The sequence below is a fragment of the Enhydra lutris genome, unplaced genomic scaffold, assembly GCF_002288905.1.
Source record: "Enhydra lutris kenyoni isolate GAN:26980312 unplaced genomic scaffold, ASM228890v2 scaffoldscaffold38, whole genome shotgun sequence".
Lineage (NCBI taxonomy): Eukaryota > Metazoa > Chordata > Mammalia > Carnivora > Mustelidae > Enhydra > Enhydra lutris.
Window position 1 is genome coordinate 7,924,733 of NW_019154122.1, and position 22,461 is coordinate 7,947,193.

The 22,461-nt window shown below is 54.5% G+C and overlaps 1 protein-coding gene across 1 annotated transcript in view; it reads left to right on the forward strand.

Moving 5' to 3' along the window:
* Positions 1-22,246, forward strand: part of LOC111154748 (peptidyl arginine deiminase 2) — a 40,533-nt gene extending 18,287 nt beyond the window's left edge. Inside the window, exons 4-16 of the mRNA XM_022514634.1 lie at positions 752-813; positions 3,037-3,154; positions 3,792-3,917; positions 8,820-8,998; positions 10,727-10,830; positions 11,567-11,678; positions 12,385-12,492; positions 15,072-15,223; positions 17,090-17,234; positions 17,963-18,056; positions 19,804-19,889; positions 21,163-21,291; positions 21,922-22,246. Of these exons, the coding sequence (XP_022370342.1) occupies positions 752-813; positions 3,037-3,154; positions 3,792-3,917; positions 8,820-8,998; positions 10,727-10,830; positions 11,567-11,678; positions 12,385-12,492; positions 15,072-15,223; positions 17,090-17,234; positions 17,963-18,056; positions 19,804-19,889; positions 21,163-21,291; positions 21,922-22,155 (1,649 nt within the window). The 3' untranslated portion in view covers positions 22,156-22,246. The remainder of the gene's footprint in view (positions 1-751; positions 814-3,036; positions 3,155-3,791; positions 3,918-8,819; positions 8,999-10,726; positions 10,831-11,566; positions 11,679-12,384; positions 12,493-15,071; positions 15,224-17,089; positions 17,235-17,962; positions 18,057-19,803; positions 19,890-21,162; positions 21,292-21,921) is intronic.
* The last annotated feature ends 215 nt before the right edge of the window (positions 22,247-22,461 follow it).

Below are 22,461 nucleotides of genomic sequence, written 5' to 3' on the forward strand. Positions count from 1 at the left end.
GGGTTTGAACCCAGCACTGTCTAACACTTAATCTTGGGCTCCTTTCACTGCCCCACATGGTTTCCATGAAGCTGGTCCCTAGGACAGGCCTAGAGATACCAAACAGCCCTTCCCCAAGAGAAAGAATAAACAGAGACCCCAGATTGAGTCCTCTATCTGAGAGCCTGGCTTTCTCAGGCACCCTCAGACCAAGAGGGATTGGAGACCCAGCTTCCCATCCAAGGTAAAACCCCGATGGGAGGCGGAAATTCTAGAAGAGATCACACACGTGCGTGTGTGCACACTGCCAGGACAGACGGAGAAAGGCAGGGATGCCTATGAAAGTTTTCAAAATCCGAGCTTCGGGTCAGGCCAAATGCAATGTGCCCCAGTTCCGCTAATGCCGCCTGTCCACACGGGGCACGTGACTTGGCGTCTCTGAGCCAAGTCTCCTGGACCTATCTCATGGGGCTCATCCCACCCACCACCCAGAAACGTCTGCGGAACCATGAAGGCTGGGGGGATCCCTGCCCTATGTGATCGCCCCTCTCCAGGCCGTCATGTGTGAGGTTGGCACAGTATCCACTTACATCCTCCATCGGGCGGTGGGGGGCTGGGGCAGGGGGCTGCCTGAGATGGCAGCAAGACCCTCCCCTTCCAGGGACCCAGGGACCAAGCAAACGTGTGAGCTGCACAGGGCTTCCCCCCCGGCCCTTGCCCCACCCCGCCCTGTCTGGCAGGCTCCACAACTCACGCGTGTGTCTGTCCCCAGAGATCTCCCTGGATGTGGATGCAGACCGGGACGGTGTGGTGGAGAAGAACAACCCGGGAAAGGTACCGAGCTACCAGGGCAAACGGCCCCGGACTTGGTGGGGAGGCTCCCGGGGGTGCAGAGCAGAACCCTAGGATGGGTGCTGCGGTCAGCCGCGGTCCTCCCCGCAAGCACGGACAGCTCCCCTTTTACAGAGAAGGAGACTGAGGCCCAGCGCAGGCTCCCACACAGCGCGCCCATGGCAGAACCCACAGAGGAGCCAAGTGCCTCACAGCCGTAGCCGCCAAGCACCTTCCTGAGTCGGTTCCCCGTCCACAGGACGGAACACCCGGTTCGTAGAGCTGTTGGACGGCGTCCTGCCACAGAGGAGGCATTCGCTCTTATGCCTCGGCCTTCTTGTTCATTTTAAAACCGAACGAGGGAGACCCTCGGGAGCAGAAGGCCGCGTAAACCATTCTCGTTCAAGGCGTGTTATCTTTAAGGGCGCACCAACACCCCCTCTCTTGTTTTATTCACCCATTCATTCATTCATCCCTGCATTGGTTCATATCTTCATTCCTTCACTCCCTCTGACCCTGCGTTCCACACTCCCATTCAGCTCCCCTACAGAGGACCATTTTAATGGGTTTGGTGTGTTCCTTTCCGTTCTCATGATTCTTGCAAAACACACCGTGTGCTTGGTGCACATGTGTCTTTTACCTGCGTAGACAGCACTGTGTTCTCCGGCTCCTTCGGCTGTGGCCTTCGCCCTCCAGCCAGGTTTTAAGCTCCACTGGTTTTGCTCTGTGTACATGCAACGTTCCTTCTCCATTCCATTTCCCGGCCTTCTAGATCACTTATGTTGGTGGTTTATGTTACTTTCATAATAACAACCCAAAGCCTGTTTTAAATTACATGTAGATGGATACTTGCAAAAGTTAAATGAGCACAGCCCAGGGAGAAGCCTGGGTCCCAGCAGCCAGCCACAGACTCTCTGTACCAGGGATGCGGGTCCTCAGGCCTGTGGGGGAGCCCCCTCTCCCCGGCTCCTCCATGGGACTCCGCCTTCTGGAGGGCTCCCGCTGCAAGGAGACGCCGAGTCTGTGTCCGTGGCCAAGCCACATGACAGTAGACTCCACGGAGGCCTCGGTGACACCCCGCCTCCCCCGAGCAGTTCTGCAGCCTTGGTGAAGTCCCACAGTCCTACGGGTCTAGACTTCCTCAGACTCTCTCTATCCGGGCCTGTGAGGCTTCATATGTTCTACCCTTGTCCCATAAGTATTTGTTGATGTTCCCGGACAGGTCAGGCCCTGCAGCTGCAGAAGGAAAGAGTGGAATTCAGCTGCTGCCCTCCGGGAGCCCGCGGTCCAGGGCAAGAGGAGGGAAGGGGGGCCTCTTTAAACAGAGTGTCCTGGGTGACCATCTCATCACAATTGTCCCAAGCTCGCCTCCAAAGGGAACATGTATGGGGCCCTAAATGTAACCCCAGTGCAGCCGCTCAGGGCTGGAAACTTAGAAAATCTTCTGGAAAGAAGGGATGGTCCTGCCAGGACCCCAGGAGTTGTGAGGTTGGTCAGGCGAGGGGAGACCGACAGTGTCGGGAGCACAGGACCTGTGAGGGCACCAGCCTGAGAGGTCCTGAATCTGTATGGAGGGAGCAGAGCGAGCCAGCAGGAAGGGGGATGGATGGAGAGTGGGCCGGGCTTACCCGGCCTTGCAGCCCACAGTCAGGGATTGGGGCTTTATCCTAAGTCAACAGGGAGCCCCGAACAGGGCTTACAGCAGGAAAGCAACATGATCTGGTTGGAGCTTGTTCTAGTAAGGCCCTGGCTACAGTGGAGAGAACGGATCACCTTGCAGGTCCCATTTGGAGCACTCAGCATGTCTGGAAACAGCTGGGTGTCCGTCCATCCAGGCGTCTCCCCTCTGATCCCCTCCGGGGACTCCAGAACCTGTTGTAGAATGCGAACCTCCTCATTCCTCCGGCCGCCCTCCGTCTCCCTGCCTCCACCCCTTCCAGACACAGGCACACCAGGCTTGCGGCTCATAAATACCCAGTGTCCCCATCTCTGTGTCTCCTTATGCCACCATCCCCCTCCTGAGCTTGTCTCTGGTGCCTGCACTGAGCCTCTCCGGGCATCAGACGTGGGGTTCACATTTGCCACATCACCCCTGCCTCGATGCATGGTAGCTCTGTTTATCCTCATCCTGGGACTGTCTCTTGAGGGTCCTGTGGGGTCTGTGGCAGAGCTCGAATCAGCCAGAAGGTAGACAAGAAGGTGCTGACCCTTTCCCTGACATTGCAGGCATCCTGGACCTGGGGCCCTGAGGGCCAGGGGGCCATCCTGCTGGTGAACTGTGACCGAGACACGCCCTGGCTGCCCAAGGAGGACTTGAACGATGAGAAGGTCTACACCAAGGAAGGTGCCAGCAGGACTCACACTTGGAATGGGTGGGGGGTTGGGCAATGAAAACACGCATGCTCAGCCCTGGGCTGGGCCAAGACTGAGGCAGGAGTGACCTTCAGTCTCCTGGGGATGGTGGACTCCAATATCCACTCTTGGGACACCTGGGTCACTCAGTCTGTTAAGCATCCAACTCTTGATTTTGGATCAGGTCGGGATCTTGGGATTGTGAGATCAAGCCCTGTGTCCAGCTCTTTGCTGGGTCTGGAGCTTGCTTAGGATTGTCTCCCTCTCCATCTGCACCTCCCTGCTCTGCTCTCTCTCTCACTCTCAAAAAAAAAAAAAAAAAAAAAAAAATCCATTCTTGCTAAAAAACAGAAAAAAACTATTAACAAGGATCAATGGGAACCATGGTTTTGTAACGGGAGTTACACGTACACAAACACATAGGGAAAGGACTGGAAGGAAATTCCCAAAAAGTTACAGGAGGTCATGGTATTAGAGAAGACAACCTGTTGTTGTGCTTCTCTGTGGTTCCTACAATACACATGTGTGGGGTTTTCTGTCCCGATTGGAAAAGCAACAATTATTCCTGAGCTCACATTCCAGCTGCCTGTCTCTTAATTCTAACCTCCTCTGTATCCCCCGCTCCCCAGACCTCAAGGACATGTCCCAGATGATCCTGCGGACCAAAGGCCCTGAGCGCCTCCCCGCCGGATACGAGATAGTTCTCTACATTTCCGTGGCGGACTCAGACAAAGTGGGCGTGTTCTACGTGGAGAGTGAGTGACCCCAGTTCAACCCCTCTGGAAGTTTCTATCCATTTGGTGCTCACTGAGCTAACTTCCCCAGGGCCCCGGTTTGCCCTCCTGCTCCCCAGAGCACCCTCCCCCAGCAGCTATGACCTCTGCAGGTGCAGGTGACTGGAGAGGGCCAGGACCTGCTTCTTAGTAACGGTCCCTGGGAGCACTGTTGCTGTCCTGTGAAGTCAGGAGGCCCCAGGGATAGGCCTCTCCTCTCCCAAAGGAGTTGGTACTGATGGGGGTTTATGTACAACCCAGAGCCCCTCTCTCCTCTTGATGGTGACAGGATATCCTGGGCCCTAGCTGTGTAGGGAACATGCTTCTGCCACAGAACCAGTCCTCACAGCCACCTGCTCTGTCTCATGCCTCCTATAAATACGTGTTGAGCCCCCTCCACACCCAGCACTGTTCTCAGTGCTGGGGTCCCCTGCAGTGAGCTCTGCAGTCACACCCCATGTGTGTCTCCCTCTGCCACCATCCCTCTCCTGAGCTTGGGGGAGGGGATGGTCTGGGCATGATAAGGAGCACAATGGGAGAAAATGACACCCACCAAGTACTAGGGACTTTCAGAGGCAGAGGTGAGAGATCGCAGGCCCTGGGCCATCCAGAAAGGCCTCACTGAGCAGGTGACATTTGAGCTGAGGCCCAAATCCACAGTGTGAAGGACCCAGACATTCATGAGCTGAGGGAAGTGTTCTAATTAGAGGAAACAGCACACACAAAGCAGAGAGGAGTGGAACCAGCTTGGAGTGTTAGGGGAGCAAAAGGGAGAGACTAGAGGTGGGGGATGTGTTGGAGTCAAGGTCAGCAAGCTGGACAGGGACCAGGGGCATGAGGAGCAGGCTTGGATTTTATTCTGAGAGCAGTGAAAAGCCATTAGAGAGTTTTAAGCAAGAGACTGTCAAGATCTGATTTATGTATTAAAAAGCTCTCTCAGCAAAATAGTTAGCTTTGCAATTTGCCATGATGCGAGGTGGGGTTTCCCCTGTGTGCCCAGCTGTCTGGGGGGCCCAGGATCTCTGGCCTACCTCTGGGGACCACCAGGACAGTCGCCATGAGGAGCTAGTCATGGGAGCCCCGGACCCTCACTGCAGGGAGTGATTTAGCCCAGACAGCAGTGGACCGCTGCCACCCAAGGCCAGTCCTGATCCACCCTGGGCCTGGCAGTGGCCTCCCGGAGATTGGAATGTCCCCAGAGTCAGGCCGGCTCTGCTGCCCCAGGGGGCCGGGGCTGCTGATGTTTGTCCCCGTCCAGTCCAAGGCAACCGCAGAGGATGGGGCTGACGGCGCGGCAGGAGGGAGTGGTACAGCAGGACCCCCACCTGCTCCTCTCGACCGTGACATTCAACTGGGACATGCGGCGTGTTGTTAATAGTGGCCCCTGGCCATTATCTAGAGGGTGCTGCTCATTAATGGGAGTGGATTGTAGTCTGGCCCCATAATCGCATCCCTGCCCCTCCCTTGCCATCCGAGATGGGCCCTGAGCAGACAGACGCCTTGAGACACTGCTGTTCCCTAGTCTGCCTTATAGGACTGCTGTCCTGTGGGGCACAGGGGGCACCTTACTGATGCAGTGATGAGTCTAAAATAGTTTTCCCACGAAATGCGGAATCCTGGAAAGAACGGAGTGGGGAGTAGGATGGGGAGGGGGTTTCTCCGTCTGTGGCAGTTTCCCTTTCTTCTGTGCAAACACTTCCAGGTTTTGTCAAAATCTCAGTACACCTATGGGGGAGAATGGGCCGCATTACACAAATGTTTCATGTCACCTGGGTCCCCCAAGAGCAGGGAGCTGGGCTGAAGGCCAAGGGATCCTAAGAAGGAGCTCTGGTGCCTGGGGGGTTCAAACCCTGCATCTGGGCAAGTCTACTTACCAGTCTGTGACTTGGGTTCAGCTGTGATGTGACGTGGGGATGATGGGGGGCATGACGGTCCCTGCTAAGGTTGGGGACTAAACAAGGACCATGTGTGAGACACCCAGCGCAGGAGTGGGCCCATGGAATGCCCTCTAGAGATGGCCCTTGTTGGTTTGGCTGGGATCGTTCTGATGATCATGAATTAGAACCCTTGCAATAGACAGAAGTCCCCCGTGCTGTTAGGAAGACACTGATATCTGGGTTCCAGCCTCAGATTCTGCCCCAGGATCCTGAAGTTGGGGCCTGACTTCTTCCAATAACAATACAGTGACCAGCTTGTCCCCGTTTGCACAGGACTTCCCTGGTTGTCACAGTGAAAATCCCCCTCCCTGGGAAACCCGAGTCCCAGGCAAACCAGGACAGTTGGTGGCACCATCAGGGAGTCTCCTTGGGAGCTTGGGAGGTGGAATGGCTCCAAGGTGACCAGAAGGGTTATGCCAAACCAGACCACGCGCCGGCCAGTAGGGCCAATGCCTGGGGCCAAGGAGAGGTCAGGGTGGCTGGCAGGCCCAGCCCGGGGCACGTGGGCCGCTCAGAGAAGGGCATTGTTGGTTCCTGCAGGGAGAGCCGGCCATGCTCAGGCAGCCTGCCCCAAGCTGGGGGCAGGGGAAGCAGGCTCCTTGGGACAGTGGCTGCATTGTTCCCACCACCGAGTCAATCCACCTGGAGCTGGCCCAAGCACCAGAAAGAGAGACGTGTGTAAATCACAGGCCACAGGAGGGAGAAAATTACCTGCAGAGGAGTGAGAACGTGTCCTTCCACCTGACCCAGCTTCCTGGCCAGACCCCATCCCTCCCCAGGCCCAGGTGGAGTGCCCCGCCACCCGGAGTCCTGGGGAAGCTTTGGAGGTTTCTGCAAAGACAAGTCAGCTTCTGGGCCCGAGATCTCTCCCCTGAGCCTCAGCCCAGGCAGCCTGAATGCCTGGAAGAGACCTTTTTAATTACAAAGATCTTTCTGGATGTATTCAGCAGTTAGGATCTACTGAGGGCGCACCATGTTGTTTCCGAGTGAGAAGGACTTCATCTTCTCGGTCAGCTCCTTGGCACGTCCAGGGTCTCAGCCTGTTGGCCTCATTTCTTGGGCCCAGCCAAGGGGAGGAGAGGTGAGGTATTGTTTCTTTGCCTTCTGCTCATAAGCCATTCAACACAAAGGCCATGAGTTTTGCAGAAATGGGCGTGCCAACTCGGCTCAGGCGCTCGTCTTCCTGACATCTACAGGTCCTGGCTGTGTTAATGATGGTTACCCGTGGTTAACGGGTGTCCCTAAGTTACTGATGCTGTGTCATTCTATCTTGCAATGACCTTGTGGCCTAGGTGATATTAGACCCATTTAATAGATAGGTAAACTGAGGCTTGGGAAGTTTAAGTGAATTCCCAGAGATTTTGCTGCTTGTAAAGCCTGAATGGTATTGGAACCCAGGTCTCTCTGACTCTGGAAGTCATAACCAGTAAGGTCACGTGCCCTCAATGAGACGTATAACCAGGGTCCCCCGAACACATTGTCCTACGTGAGGAGCTGTCCCAAACCCAGGCTTCGGAGTTTCCTCCATTTAATCTGCTGGTTTTCAGCATACACCCTGTTTGTACGAGGACCGACCCACGGGTGACTAGTGATTAACCATCACTGTTGTTGCTGACAGTATGCCCTAAGCTGAGCCTGATTCTGCCCTTCCAGCTCTGCGGGGCATAAAGAAACTCCTTCTGGAACTACATAGGGTTCTGCCTCCACGCCTTTGGCAATGCAAGTATCTGTTTCCTCTCCTCACCGTACCCCACCTCTGCCACCCCAAAGGGCATCTCAAAGTCTCCCTTCATCTGCTCACATGCTCCCCATCCTGCCTCCCTTCCCCCCACTCCCCACCCCAGTAACCTGCCCAGAGCTCTCACCCATGTTACAACACTTCCCACGTCAGCGTTATCATCGGCCGAGCACTGCTGTTGGACAGACAGAGGTATAGAATCTTGCCCATTTCTATCCACTACCCCCCACCCCAGAGGTTGCCCATGCTGGGAACAGAGTAGTAATGCTGCTCTGGCCTGAAAATTCTCCTATAGGGAGTGGTGTGGAAGCCACGGGGTCATTCGGTAGACATTGATTAAACACGACCTGTGTGATGCTGGCACTGGGCCCAGCCAGGCCTGTCTCGGCCCTCAGGTGACAGTCTCTCAGGGCCAAGAACTAAACACTGAGATCATATCCCCTCAGAAGGGCTGTGATGGGCAAGGAGGAGACGGCAGAAACTCCACACGGACCCCGGCTTGGTGTCTGGAGGATCCGGGCGTAATTCCCAGAAGGGACCCAAATCGAGGCCTGGAAGGAAAGAACAACTCTGCCCAGTGGAGGGAATGGCACTGGAAAGAGCTGGGGGATGCCAGTGGGACAGACGCACCGGGGAAACCTGCCTTTCCGCCCAGCCACGAGCCAGTACAGCCGGACACCATGCGTGTGGCTTTACACCAATGTGACTTTCATCACACAGACAGAAATTTGGGATATAAATGGGCATCTTGGGGTTTTGCGTATAAAAGGGGAGGGGAGCTTGGGGTTCAGAATTGCACATGAATTTGAGCCCCAGCTTGGCCACTTGCTGGTTATATGACCACAGCAACCCACTTCTCCTTTCTGAGACTCGGTTTCCTCATGTGTAAAGCAGGAACGTACTGTCCTTCCTCAGCCCCTCTCAGTGCTCGGTCATCACCTGCTATCAGAGCGCCTGGGCCATTCCTGGGCGCCAACCCATCTTCTAGATGAGGAAGCTGGAAGCTAGAGAGGTGGTCCGGTTCTCACCACGGGCGAGCGCGCGGCAGTGCTGGGACGATGACCGGCGCCATGGCCCTTCCAGTGGCATTTTCTGCTTGTGCTTATCTCCCTGTGTCTAGAGGACGAGTCATTCTGCCCTCTTGTCCCCTGCCCCACTGACACACCCCTGGTGGGGGCGGGGGCCTGACATGAGCCCCTCTCCCTCCAGACCCGTTTTTCGGCCAACGTTACATCCACATCCTGGGCCGGCGGAAGCTCTACCACGTGGTCAAGTACACGGGCGGCTCGGCGGAGCTGCTGTTCTTCGTGGAAGGCCTGCGCTTCCCCGACGAGGGCTTCCCGGGCCTGGTCTCCATCCACGTCAGCCTGCTGGAGTACATGGCCGAGGTGAGGGCTCCTGGGTCGCCACCATGAAGGGCCATCCCTGGGGACCAGGTGGGAGTCTTTCCAGCATGCCACTCTCAGGGATTCCCATGAGGCTCCAAAGCACTGGGGCGGGGGTGGGGGTTGGCCAAGCTTAGAGACCCACCCACCAACCTACGTGCACCTGCCTGCCAGGCTCCTCTGGGCTGTACTCTAGGGGTCCTCCTGCTGGCCGTACCTGCTCCCCAGGAACCCCCATGGGTGAGATTTTCCGGCGTTCCCCACAGTGGTGTGGTCTGTCCTCCTCCCTGCAGCACTATAGGCCTAGTTCTGAGGCACAGATGCCCAGGCAGGAAGGAAACTAGGCCATACACTTGAGGTTTTCCCTCCCCAGACTGACCCTTCACCCTAACTGTGGGTTATACCAACTCTGACCACAGGCTGAGCCCATCCCCCCAACCCTGCAGGCAGACATCTCACTCGCCGTTGTTCTTGGTTTGGGGAAACTGGACGAGAAGGAGAATGTCTGCCCCTCTAGAGGAGAAGCCCCCCTCACTTAGAGTGTGTCCTGCTGACAAGGCCTCTTCTCGCAAAGACCACAGCCCCAGACTCCCACCTCTCGGGCCCACCCCGCTTTGCTCAGGTGTAGGGAGGGACCTGGCTGCCCTCCCCGACACAGGGTCCCCTCCCCATTGTCACTTCCAGAGTACTGGGGGCAGGGCACAGTGGGCTCTGTAGAAGGAGAGGCTGAACCTAGCTTACACTTATGAGAACGGGCTCTGGAGTCAGACTGCCCAGTTCCAAGCCCTGGGAGACACTGGGCAGGTGAATTTGCCCCCTGTGCCTTAGTTTCCCCATCTGTAAGACAAACGGCAGAAGTTTCTGCTTCCTGGGGTGGTTGTGAGCACCCATACTTGTAAGAACTCCTTCACAAAGCATCCTCAAGTCCCTCAGAAGAATAAAGGCAGGAAAGGCAGCACTAACAGGACGGGACAGAGAAGGGCTTCTGCTCCCATCTGTGCCTGGAGTAGCCTGGCCATCGGGGCCTCAGACTGGCCCCTCCAGCAGGCACCAGCGGAGACTCACAAGGCAGACTCAGGCAGGAAAGGACAGCTAGGGCCCTAGTCCCACCTGCTCCCACGGTCTCTGCCAAGGGCAGGTGCCCATTTCCTGTAGCTGTTCAAAGCCAACTACATACGCAAAGGAACCCCAGAATCGACTCATTTTCCCTCAGGTTCCAAGCAAGCTTCCTGAACCTTTACTTAAAGAACCATCTGGACATAGCAAAATTTCCCCGAGAAACATTAAAACGCTCACCTGTAGAAAAGAGCAAGGTCCCAAAGCAGAGACAGAAGAAGGCGTGGCTGGCCCAGCCATCCTCTGGGCTGGTTTCAGGACAGGGACTTTGATGGGGCAAGACCCAATCGTGGTTGAGAGTATGAAGGCAGCAGCCTGACCACGTGGGTTTAAATCCAGGCTCCCCCCGCCCCCGACTGACCACATGAAACAGGTCTGTGACTAAAAGCCTGTGACTCAGTTTCCTACCTGTAAGACATGGGTTATAATAGTATCTTCCCCCTGCAGTTGCTGTGAGGCAGAAATGAAATGGCATGTGTGGCGCTAGCCCAGGACCTGGTATACTACAAGTGCTCAATAAATGTAGTTTTGTCATCAGATTCACCCACTTTAGGAAGCAGGCATCAAAGCTACCCTGACCAGACTTTCTGGTCCCCTCACCTCTCCCACATCCAGAAGATTCCCCTGACACCCATCTTCACGGACACCGTGATATTCCGGATTGCTCCGTGGATCATGACCCCCAACATCTTGCCTCCCGTGTCGGTGTTCGTGTGCTGGTAAGCAATGGCCAGGGCGCAGGGAGGTGGCACGGCCGAGTCGCTAAAGCTGGGGCTTTATGGACAGACAGCTCTGAGTTCAGAGCCTGGCTCTGTCCCTTACCCACTGTGTGACCTTGAGCAACTCCCTTGACCTCTCTGTGCCTCTGTTTCACTGAAATGCTGACATCACAGCATCACTGTGGGCACTAAATGAAGCAGGTCAAGTATTAATCCAAGGTCCTGGCTCTTGCGTATGCTATAAAAATAAGGTCTGTCACCCCTTTTCTCATTTTTGGCTTGCATCGTCTGCTTGGGAACCTCCTGTGCAGTGGATATTCAGCTCCTCTTATGCAGCTTTTTTTTTTTTGAGCAGCTATCATGTGCTAGACATCTGCAGCAAGATGAGAAGCAAGAGAAAGTGCCCTGCAGGTGGCTGCTGGCCATGACGAGAGGGCCCTGAGGCCCTGGGCCCATCCCCCTGCCTCTGGGCTAGACAGAACTCTCCAGAAATCTGGGCGGGTTGGGGGGGAAGAGTGCCCCTTCTCGTTCGTGACCTTGGCAAATACCATGGGTGGAGGAATTTGTCTGGCCTTGGCTCCAGCAGCCTTCGCAAAGGTGACTAGGAACCCATTTGTGGCCTCATCTTCCCAGCACAACCCAGAGGTGAAAGCTGCTTGTTGCCACCTCAGTTGGACTGGCCCTTGACCCTCCTCACCCTTCCTCCTGGCCTCCCTCTCTTCCCCGAACTTCTCAGCATGAAGGACAATTACTTGTTCCTGAAAGAAGTGAAGAACCTGGTTGAGAAAACCAACTGCGAACTGAAGGTCTGCTTCCAGTATATCAACCGAGGGGACCGCTGGATCCAGGTGAGGCCCTGCAGGCTGGGAGGGATGTGGTCCAAGGCTCAGGCAAGAAGAGTTGGCTTAACATCAGCTCCGTGGCACCCAGCAGCTCCGTGGATGGGAATTCTGCTATTGGCTCCTACGTGCCCATGTGCACAGAGACAAATGTAGAAGGCAATTCTCTGCAGCATTGCTTCTTTTTTTTTTTTTTTTAAGATTTTATTTATTTATTTATTTGACAGAGATCACAAGTAGGCAGAGAGGCAGGCAGAGAGAGAGGAGGAAGCAGGCTCCCTGCTGAGCAGAGAGCCCGATGCGGGCCTCGATCCCAGGACCCTGAGATCATGACCTGAGCTGAAGGCAGAGGCTTAACCCACTGAGCCACCCAGGCGCCCTCTGCAGCATTGCTTCTTGAAGTAGCAAAAGACTGTCCCCCAAGAGAGACTGGGTCACCATATGAGCAGATAGCCTTACCATGGAGTACTATACAACAGCGAAAAAGAAGCCAACCTAGAAATACAGAATGAACTTCAAATGGAGATGTTACTTGCAGGAAATGTAAATAGGATGTTATTATGTTTTAAGAAATGGGGTTGATAGGAGTCAAACATGCTTGGAGCAGGCAGAGACTATTTGGAGAAGGATATATAAGGAACCCCTGCCATCGCTTGCCAGGAAGGAGAACTAGGGAGGCTGGCTCATCTGATGGCTCTCCTTGGTGTCCCCACAGGATGAAGTTGAGTTTGGCTACATAGAGGCCCCCCACAAAGGCTTCCCAGTGGTATTGGACTCCCCCCGAGATGGAAACCTGAAGGACTTCCCAGTGAAGCAGCTTCTGGTGAGATGCTGAGGGCCACCTCAGGGTAGGGGGTTGGGGAAAAGATCCTGGGGACTCTTACAGGGCCGAGTGGGCAGGAGACCTGGGGGGCACCCTTGACAAGTTAGTCTATTGACCAGCACCTCCATCTTCTCATCTGCAGAATGGGTTAGTTGGGATAGTGACCTCCATGGTCCTTTCCTTGGAGAGTTTTCTCAGAGGAGAGCATGACACTACCCCACGGCCTGGCACACCACAGGTGCTCAATAAATGTACCATTGTTATCAGTTTCACCCACTTTGGAAAGCAGGAATGAAAAGCACCCTGACAAGACTTCTCAATCTCCTGGGTAAAAAATTTACTCATAGGGGAGTTTTCTCATAGGAAATGGGAACTTATGGGAAAGGTGCAGCTCCTGCCCTTGCCCCTACCCCACCCCCACCTTGCAGAACAATCAGTTTCAAAGAGGAAAGTTAGAGTTAAGCCATTGTCAAAAATTATGGTTCCAACTTCAAAGCTCCCTGAAGCTGCAGGGCTTTGAAGTTGGAACCATAATCAGTCTGTGGGTTTTTTTTTTTTTTTTAACAATCCAACCCCCTGATTCTAGAGGCCATTACCACTTCCACTGATGCCCTTAGCCACTGGTGGAGTGAGGGCAGAACCAAAACATCCTTCTTTTGTCCTCACCTTCCACCTTGAACAGGCAGGGGAGGTGAGGACAGAGCACGGAGCAGAGACTGGGATAGATCAGGGGCTCTTCCCAAGGTCGCACATGGGACAGCTTCCGCTAGAGTCGGAAACATTCACAGGCTCACCTCTACTTCTTGAGAACTTAACCTAGGGCCCTCACCGCAGGAAGATGGTGCTAGAGCCTGGCCTGGCATCTTGTCCCACTCCTTGACCTGAGGCAAGCAGCTGAACCTCGTCAAGCCTCAGTTTGCTCATCTGTAAATGAGGCTAGAAATGGCATTCCTCTCACAGAATCATTGTGAAGATTGAAGGCACCTAGAATGCGTCCTCCTACTCCTAATACAATGCTCATTATTAGCTGCCCTTACGGTTGTCATCCCACAGCCCTGGACATTGTCCTTGGTGAGGACTGTCCGCTTCTTCCCACACTGGGAGGGGTAGAGTCAAGCTGGTCTTCAGCAGCAGTGGCCACAAGCCTGAGAACCACAGCCGCCCAGCTCCTGCTCCCACGGTCTTCCCGGGTTGTCACCTGCCTTCAATGTTCCAGGCTGGCTTGGTGCCAAGGTCCACGGCTGCATTGTTCCTGGGGACCTGGGCCAAGCCCGGCTTTGTGCTGTGTGCCTGCCTGCCTACGTGTGCCCTAAAGCCCAGCTGCCCCAGCTTCCGGCAACACACACCTTACCATCTGGGGCTCCCGGGTGAGAAAGCGCTAAGCTGTAGCCATCCACGCCACTGGGCATGGCTGTCCCTTGAGCCTCTCAGCTGGGTGAGGATAAGGCACATCTTCCCACCCCAGGGGATATTTTTACCAAGAAGTTTTGTCAGGCAAGCTTCATTCCAGCCCCAGTACAAGTTCCCAAGCAAGGGCTCTACTGTTTCATCAAAAAGTCCTGAAAGGAACCTTAAAATTCAAGGGTCCCTGGGGTTATATTGTGCACCAACTCTCATTTCTTGGAGCTCTGTTCGAAAAAGGATTCTGAGGCTGTCTCTGGGCTCGGGGAGAGGAATGGGTTGGGACGGTCTATATGTTACATATCTGCCATACCTGCGTGAATCGGTCAGATGTTCCTAGGTAAGGCTGCGGGGACAAACAACCCGCAAACTGTAGGGGCTGACAACAGCAGAGGTCCATTTCTTGCCTGCACCTTGCACTGATGTCTGGTTGGTCTTCTGCAGCCCTGCTTCCGAGTGCCTTCCCCATTCCAGAGCCCAGGCTGAAAGTGCAGTGCTAGACTGGGAAACACCGTTCTCCTAGCACAAAGAGCAGAGAATGATTTGGTCTTATGGCTTCTGCTCTGAACGGGCATGCGTCACTTCGGCTCACATTTCACTGGCCAAAGCCAGTCACGTGACTGAGTCCAACACTGGGTGCGGAATTCTGTTCCTTCCGCGGGGAGATACCGCCATGCATACCAGCTATGGCTCAGGAAGCAAAAATCCTCTTCCCGGGGAGAGGGCAGCAAGTCTCTGGGCACAACAATAGAACCTACAGGTCTCCCTCTTTTACAGATGGGGAATCTGGTTCCTTCTACGGATGGGGAAACTGAGGGTCAGATAAATAAAGAGATAAACAGGGATGTCAAGGGCACAAAATGAGAGCCAGCCCTGAAGTCACCAGTGTGTCTCTGTGTCCAGAAACAGAGGCGCATGATGAGACCCAGTGCACACACGCACTAATACATACTTATATACCGTCAGGCAGGCCCACCCTCACGCCAGCCTGCCCACAAACTCAGCCTCCCTATGTCTTACCCCCTGCTCTTCAGTGGGACTAAGAAGACCCCTAGAAACCAAGTGCCCACAGTGCCAGCCCAAAGGTAGTGAAACAGTAGTCCTCAGTGGCTAGCTGAGCTGGGGTTAAGGACCTCTGGCTACAGGAGACTAATGATGGGTGTGTTCTCCCTGCCCAGGGCCCAGATTTCGGCTACGTGACCCGGGAGCCCCTCTTCGAGCCTGTCACCAGCCTTGATTCCTTTGGGAACCTGGAGGTCAGTCCACCAGTGACTGTGAACGGCAAGGCCTACCCCCTGGGCCGGATTCTCATCGGGAGCAGCTTTCCTCTGTAAGAGAGGCGAGGGTGGGGCTCAGGGGGTTGGGGGAGTGGGGAGATGTTACTCTTTCTCTTTAGGAGTAGCCTGGGCTATTCACACGTGGAGAGATTATCTGGGAGAATGAACCCCTTCCACGACTCTTAGAAATAAAACCAAGTTAGCCTTTATATCTTAGTATGACTTAGGATCTAATATAAAGCTAACTAGCTCTTCCCAAAATAGGAGGTTGTATAATGAGATTATAAACCAGGAAAGGAAGGGACGAAGGAGTCCATAAAAGGTAACTCAAAGAGGCTGAGTGGGAAGGTAGCAACAAGTCCTTGGGGTTGCCAATACACCAAAGAGGGATGAGAAGACATGGCCCTGCCCCAAAGTGTGAGTACTTGGCTCTTGGGCCTGTCCACAACACTGTCACTCCCTCCCCAGGTGACCCACTTCCCAATAAAAAGGCAGATTCTTCTTTGGTCAGGACAGTCACTACGAAGACTGAATACTGTGGGTCCTCATTTCACAAAAGGGCTGCCAGCAACCTGCATACATGGGATCAGCCAGGATTTGGGCACCAAGTCCCTGTGAGCTACAAGGGGGGATGCTCTACCTTCTGGGAGGAGGCCAGAGCCCGTTTGCCCACCTCCTCTCCTCCCTCCACTCAATAGTCAATCATCCATTCCTCAGGTATTTTCCATGCCCTAGCCAAGTGCCAAGTGCGAGCCGTGGCATTCTAAACCTGAAGTCCAGCCCCCACCTTCAAGGAAACAGTGGAGATCCCAGACATGAAACAGTCGGGGGCAGGGGGATGACCATATTCAGTGATAGAAAGAATGATAGGGAGCTGGGGAACCCAAAGAGGGGTCCCTAACCCCTTTAGGGAGTCCAGAGAGGGCTCCTTAGAGACAAATATTTATTGAGGGCCTTCTCTGTCAGGCACTGCTCTGGGCTCTAGGGATACATCAGTGACCCAAGCAGGCAAAGCCCCAGATCTTGGGAAATTTTCAATCACGGTGCGAGGAGTACAAAAAATCAACACGGAAGCCAGCAAATGAGATGCTTCTGGATGCTAATAAGTTGCAATGAAGAAGGTAAAATAGGGTTCCATGGCAAAGAGTGATGGGGCAGGTGCACTTTAGCTTTTGTGGTTTTAAGGAAATGACTTGGGAATCGAGACTTGAATGAGAAGGGAGCAGCCATGGGAAGATCAGAGGGAAAGGCATTTCATATAGATGGAACAGCAAGGGCAAATACTTTGAAGGGCTAGCTAACATGTAGGAAGTAGAACAAGGGGGAAGGGAGGGAGAGGAAGTAGCAGGTCCAGGCAGGGACCAAATCAGAGAGGAATTTCTTGGCCACTGGGAGGGCCTTGAGTAATAGTCTAAGGGCACTAGGGAGATCGAAGACCTCAGAGAGTCTAAAAGTCAGGAAGGGCTTCCTGGAGGAGGTGTCACTTGAACTGATTAAAGATGGAAGTTAAGTAGAAGTTAAGGTAACAAAGAAGCACATGGGCTCGGGCAGATTTTGGAACCATACCTGTGCCCTAGCCCCCTCCAGCAGTCCAGGCAGGGCCACTGAGCGCAGAAGATGGTCTCTTTATGTCAACTGACACCCTCAGTATCTGAAAAAGCTGAAGGCTGGGCTCCATGCCTTTCATACAGACCATGGCTCTAGCTAATGCCTCCTTCTTTCCCCTTGGGCTCAAACGCCTTCTTGTCTGCACCAGGGTCTCTCAGCCCTGTGGTTCAGGCTCCTTCCCCTGACTTTTGCTGATGCCTCCTAGGATACAGCCTGGGTTGCAGAGGCTGAACTGCTGCCGGCCCTCTGGTGAGGCAGGCACAGTGGGAGATCTGAAGAGCGGCCTCCTCCCCACCCACCCCTACCCCCAGGTCCGGCGGTCGGAGGATGACCAAGGTGGTGCGGGACTTCCTGCAGGCCCAGCAGGTGCAGGCGCCCGTGGAACTCTACTCAGACTGGCTGACCGTGGGCCACGTGGACGAGTTCATGACATTCGTCCCCATCCCGGGCAAAAAGGTGAGCTAGTCCCTGAGTCTAGAGTGAATAGGATGATGGCGAACCCATGTACTACCAGCTCTTGTCAGCAGGGGCCAGGATCTACAGGTAGTGGACTACATGCATAAAGGAAGAAGGAAGTAGGCTCAAGTTGGTTTGCCTGTTGTCGCTGTGGCGGGTAAATGTTTAATCCCATATACCAAAATACTAGCATTGCAACAAGTCATCAATGTACAAATATAAATGAGAGATTTTATGTTCTTTGATCCATACCAAGTCTTCAAAATCTGGTGCGTATCTTACTCTTAACCACACATCTCAATTCAGATTAGCCACAATTCCAGAGTCCAATAATCACGGGGCTCGTGGCTACTGTATTTGCTGTGATGCTCTAGAGAGCTCTGGGGTTATGGGCCTGGGGCTTTTTCATTTTCTGACGTGAAAGAAATGGCTGCAACTTCATACCCTGGAAATGTCGTGTAAATGGCCTGTCCTCTTAGCCCCTTGGAGACGCAGTTCCGCCCTGTCCGAAGACATTCTGGACTCTGAGCTTTGACACGATGTCATTGCTGAGGTGGAGGAATTTCTACAGCAGGAAGGGCGAAAAGTACTCTCCCAAAAGAGAGAAAGCCCAGCCAGGTCTCCTTGCCCCGCAACACAGGGAGGCCTGAGACAGCAGGCAGACAGGGCTCCGAGTCCCTGGTCCCTTCCCCCCTGCTGACACGGTCCCTCTGGACGTCCTCTCGCAGGAATTCCGGATGCTCATGGCCAGTACCGCAGCCTGCTACAAGCTCTTTCGAGAGAAGCAGAAGGAGGGCCACGGGGAGGCCATCATGTTCAAAGGTGAGTGCCCCTGGGACCTTGGCAGGGGGTGGATAGCTGAGCCCCCAGAGGGATGCTCGGGAGGATGGGGCTCGGGAGGATGCTTTGCCCCTAAGCATCCAGCTCCCCTTCCCTGGGTTCCTGGCCCACTCCAGCCTGTGAGCTCACCGTGGTGGGAAGCAGCGGTGGCCTCTAGTAACCCTCGCCATGGTCAGTCGGACCACCGAGCCACCCACCGCTCCTCATTATCAGCAGCAGGGCCAAATGCTTCTCCAGGACCCAATGGCACCAGACACAAAAGAGAGTTAGTTAATTGACATGTGATCTGTATTCAAGGAGCTTGAAAAGGAGATAGAGAAAAACAGACACAACGCAGTTTAGGAACAGGTAGAAAAGTGAGTGGACATAGACATGATCTAGAAGCAGACATCACCACCGTCAGTCCCGGAGTGAGAAACTACCTGCTCTGTGCAGACATTCCCTTCACTGGGCCAGATGTAGACGGGGATTAGGTGCGCTCTTAAATGAATCACGGAAAGAGGGGAAGCTGATCAGACGCAGACGGTGAGCCGGGTTAGAGAAGCCGTGACGATTTCTTCCTTACATGTTTTTCTTAAATTACTTCATGTCACTTTTCAGGTTGGTATCTCCAACCTGCCCACTCCCAAAAGTCCCATTACTGAGGCTGGCTGATACTTACATACAACCCTGCCTGCTGGATCCGAAGGCAGTGTTCCTGATGGTTACTGGTATCTAGAGCAGATGAGGTCAGTTTAAGCCCTCCGTCCTTTTTTGATTCCCCACCGATGGGAAGTCTTTTCTTTGGATTAGCAGGCATGAGTCTGGATTTTCTGGAGGCTCCTTGATATATTAAACATACTCTAAAGCTACACATAGGATATAGAAACCATTCTCTTTGTAGAGATAGGTCCAAGTGGGGCGTGGAGACGGTGCAGGAACAGCAGGGGCGTGACAGCCCCAATCTCTTTGCCACTGACACCCTGCAGGACTGGGAAGGGCAATGGGCCAGCAAACTCTTTCCAGATCAGGCAAAATGGAAAAAAAGAAGGAGGAGGTAGAAGAGGAGGAAGGGGAGAAGAAGAAGAATTATGATTAATAGCTTAGGCTCTGAAATCCGACTGTCCGGTCTGCACATGGGCTCTGCTATTAGCTACTAAGACCTTGGACAAGTCATTGAACTTCTCTGTGCCTCCGTTTACCCATCTTTAATGCTAGCAGCTGCCTCATAGAAATGTAGGGATGATTCCTGAGTTAATCCTTGTAAAATATCTAGAAGAGTGCCTGTCACACAGTAGGGGCTGGATGAGGGTTAGGAATTGCTAATCAGACCAAAAGCCAGGTGTGGACCAGGAGGCAGGCGTAGCAGCGACCAGGGCAGGGGCTGAGCATGAGGCAGTTCTGGAAAACAGGAAGGGTGACCTCGGGGTACCTGCTCTGCCTCCCTCCCCCTGGTCAGCTGCTTGTCCTTAGAAGCAGGCTCCTGGTGGGAGGCCCAGGTATTTGTGCTACCCCACCCTCTGGCCAGAAAGAGAGCAAGACGCCACCACCTGGTCTCTGGCCCAAGCAACATGGCCGCCCTGGCAGAGGGGCCTGGGTTCCCGGGGCCGGCCCTCCTGGGTCTCAGCCTGTCCTAGCTCCATCTCCCTCCTCCCCGCAGTTAGCCCAAAACCTGGGGGCTTGATAGAGGGGAGAATGCAGGCTGGGTACCTGAGGCTAGACTGTCCCCTGTGACCTCTGACTTCCACAGGCCTGGGCGGTATGAGCAGCAAGCGAATCACCATCAACAAGATTCTATCCAATGAGAGCCTCGTGCAAGAAAACCTGTACTTCCAGGTAAGAGCAGAACAGGGGGCCCTAGGAGGGGCGGGGGTGTGCCCGGTGACACCGCTCACATCCTCATGGCTTCTAGAGGGAATGACCAAGGGGTCAGGGCACATGACAGAGGGAAGGGCCTCCATGAGCATTCGATCCAGCCTCCCTCCATCACCCCCATGTAAAGCCGGGAGCTAAACGGAGGGGCAAAGGCAGGGTGTGCAGCTCAACAGAGGTCAGAAGCAGCCAGGAGACCAGGGAAGGAGAGCATAGGAGGCTGTGCCAAAGAGCCAAGGGCTCTGTAAGGCTAGAGCCCGAGACATCTGGGGGAGACACAGCCCTTTAAACTATGATGTGGGAGCACCTGGGTGACTCAGCCAGTGAAGCATCGGACTCTTGATTTCAGCTCAGGTCTTGATCTCAGGGTCATGAGTTCAAGCCCCACGTGGGGCTCCAGGCCCAGCATGGAGTCTACTTAAAAAATAAATTAATTAGGGGCACCTGGGTGGTTCAGTCATTAAGAGTCTGCCTTCAGGGGCACCTGGGTGGCTCAGTGGGTTAAAGCCTCTGCCTTCAGCCCAGGTCATGATCCCAGGGTCCTGGGATCGAGCCCCACTTCCGGCTCTCTGATCAGCGGGGATCCTGCTTCTCCCCCACTTCTCTCTGCCTGCCTCTCTGCCTACTTGTGATCTCTGTCAAATAAATAAATAAAATCTTTAAAAAAAAAAAAAAAAAGAGTCTGCCTTCGGCTCAGGTCATGATCCCAGTGTTCTGGGGTTGAGCCCTACGTCAGGCTCCTTGCTCAGGGGGGAGTCTGCTTCTCCCTCTCCCTCTGCCTACTTATGCTCACTTGCTCTTTCTCTCGCTCTCTCTCTGTCAAGTAAATAAATTTTTAAAAATTAATTAATTAAAATAAAATAAAATAATAAAATATGACGCAAGCTACAGACCTGCCTTCTAGAAAAATTGTCGGTATATGCCCTGGATTTTTATTTATTTTAGGGGCTCAGAGTCTCCAGAAGTTTGCCATGAACAGATCCCACCTTCTGAGTCCCCGTCCCATTTCTCTCTAACAGCATGATTTCTGTGATCTTCTGTCCTGCTCTCTCTGTTACCCCTGTCACCGGACCCTGATGGGAGGGGCACTGGAGAGGTGGCGGGGGGCGAGGTGAGCACTGGAAACCTCTCTGGCGTGCTGGGGCCCAGGGTCTGCTGCTGCTGGAGACAGGAGCAGGGTGGACAAAGCGACAGGAGTGTCCCCTCACTCACCTGCTCTCCCTCCTCTCTCCCTCAGCGTTGCCTGGACTGGAACCGTGACATCCTCAAGAAGGAGCTGGGGCTGACGGAGCAGGACATCATCGATCTGCCCGCCCTGTTCAAGATGGACGAAGGCCGCCAGGCCAGAGCCTTCTTCCCAAACATGGTGAGGCACTCGGGACCCCAGACTTCATCTAGGCCAGTGAGGGGCAGCCAGATCAGAGGGACCCCTCAGCTGAGGCTGTTCCCTCAGGAGGTCCAGGTGCCCGTCCTGGCTGAACTGCTGTGCGTCCTCGCCCACCCGCCCCAGGCCCCTCGTCCTCTCTGGGCTGCATTCCCTCCTAGGAGTGAGACGCTCATCCTAGCTGCCTCCCTGGGGTCCTGGGAAATCCTTTCCCTTAGCATATATCGAAGTGCTTTCTAAGTTAAAAAGGCCTTCACAGAGAGGAAGGATGCTTTTCATCCTAGGGGAGAGTCTTCTGTGAGACGGGGGAGGTTAGAACACACGCACGGGTACACACTTGCACGCACGCACACACCGATATGGACACGTATAACCACGTGCAGGTACCTGTACACAGCATACATGCAGAGGAAGGTCGCCTGGTTTTCCGCTTCAGCTCTACCACGTAGGAGCTGCTTGGCCCCCTCTGTGCCTCGGTTTTCTCATCTGTAAAAGGGATGATCGCAACATCTACGTCACGGGAGAGTTAGGAGTGCCCAAGAGCTTGGAACAGGGCCCCCGAGAGTAGTCGGTGCTCATTAAACGGGAGCTGTTGCCCACGCCCCATCACAGGTGAACATGATTGTGCTGGACAAGGACCTGGGCATCCCTAAGCCGTTCGGGCCCCAGGTGGAGGAGGTGTGCTGCCTGGAGACGCACGTGCGCTCCCTGCTGGAGCCCCTGGGCTTCTGCTGCACCTTTGTGGACGACATCTCGGCCTACCACAAGTTTCTGGGGGAGGTGCACTGTGGCACCAACGTCCACAGGAAGCCCTTCTCCTTCAAGTGGTGGCACATGGTGCCCTGAGCAGCCAGGGCGGGGGCTGTGCTGTGCGGGTCTCAGCCCGTCAGTAACCAAGATTGTGGTGGGGCCAGCCCTCGTGGTTCTTATGATTGCAAGATGTTCTTCAGCAATAACGATCAGGAAACTTTGGTGGGGGGGGGGGTGGAGAAAAGGACGATTATTTCCAGGACCTGGAAATTGCATGGCACAACCGGGGCCACACAGCCAAGTCGCAGGGAGAGAGAGACAGCCCAAGCCTGGGGTTCTGCTTTTTGGGCAGTGGAGGGTCGGGGCCGGGGGTTTTGCAGCACCGGCGGGGAGTGGGGGATG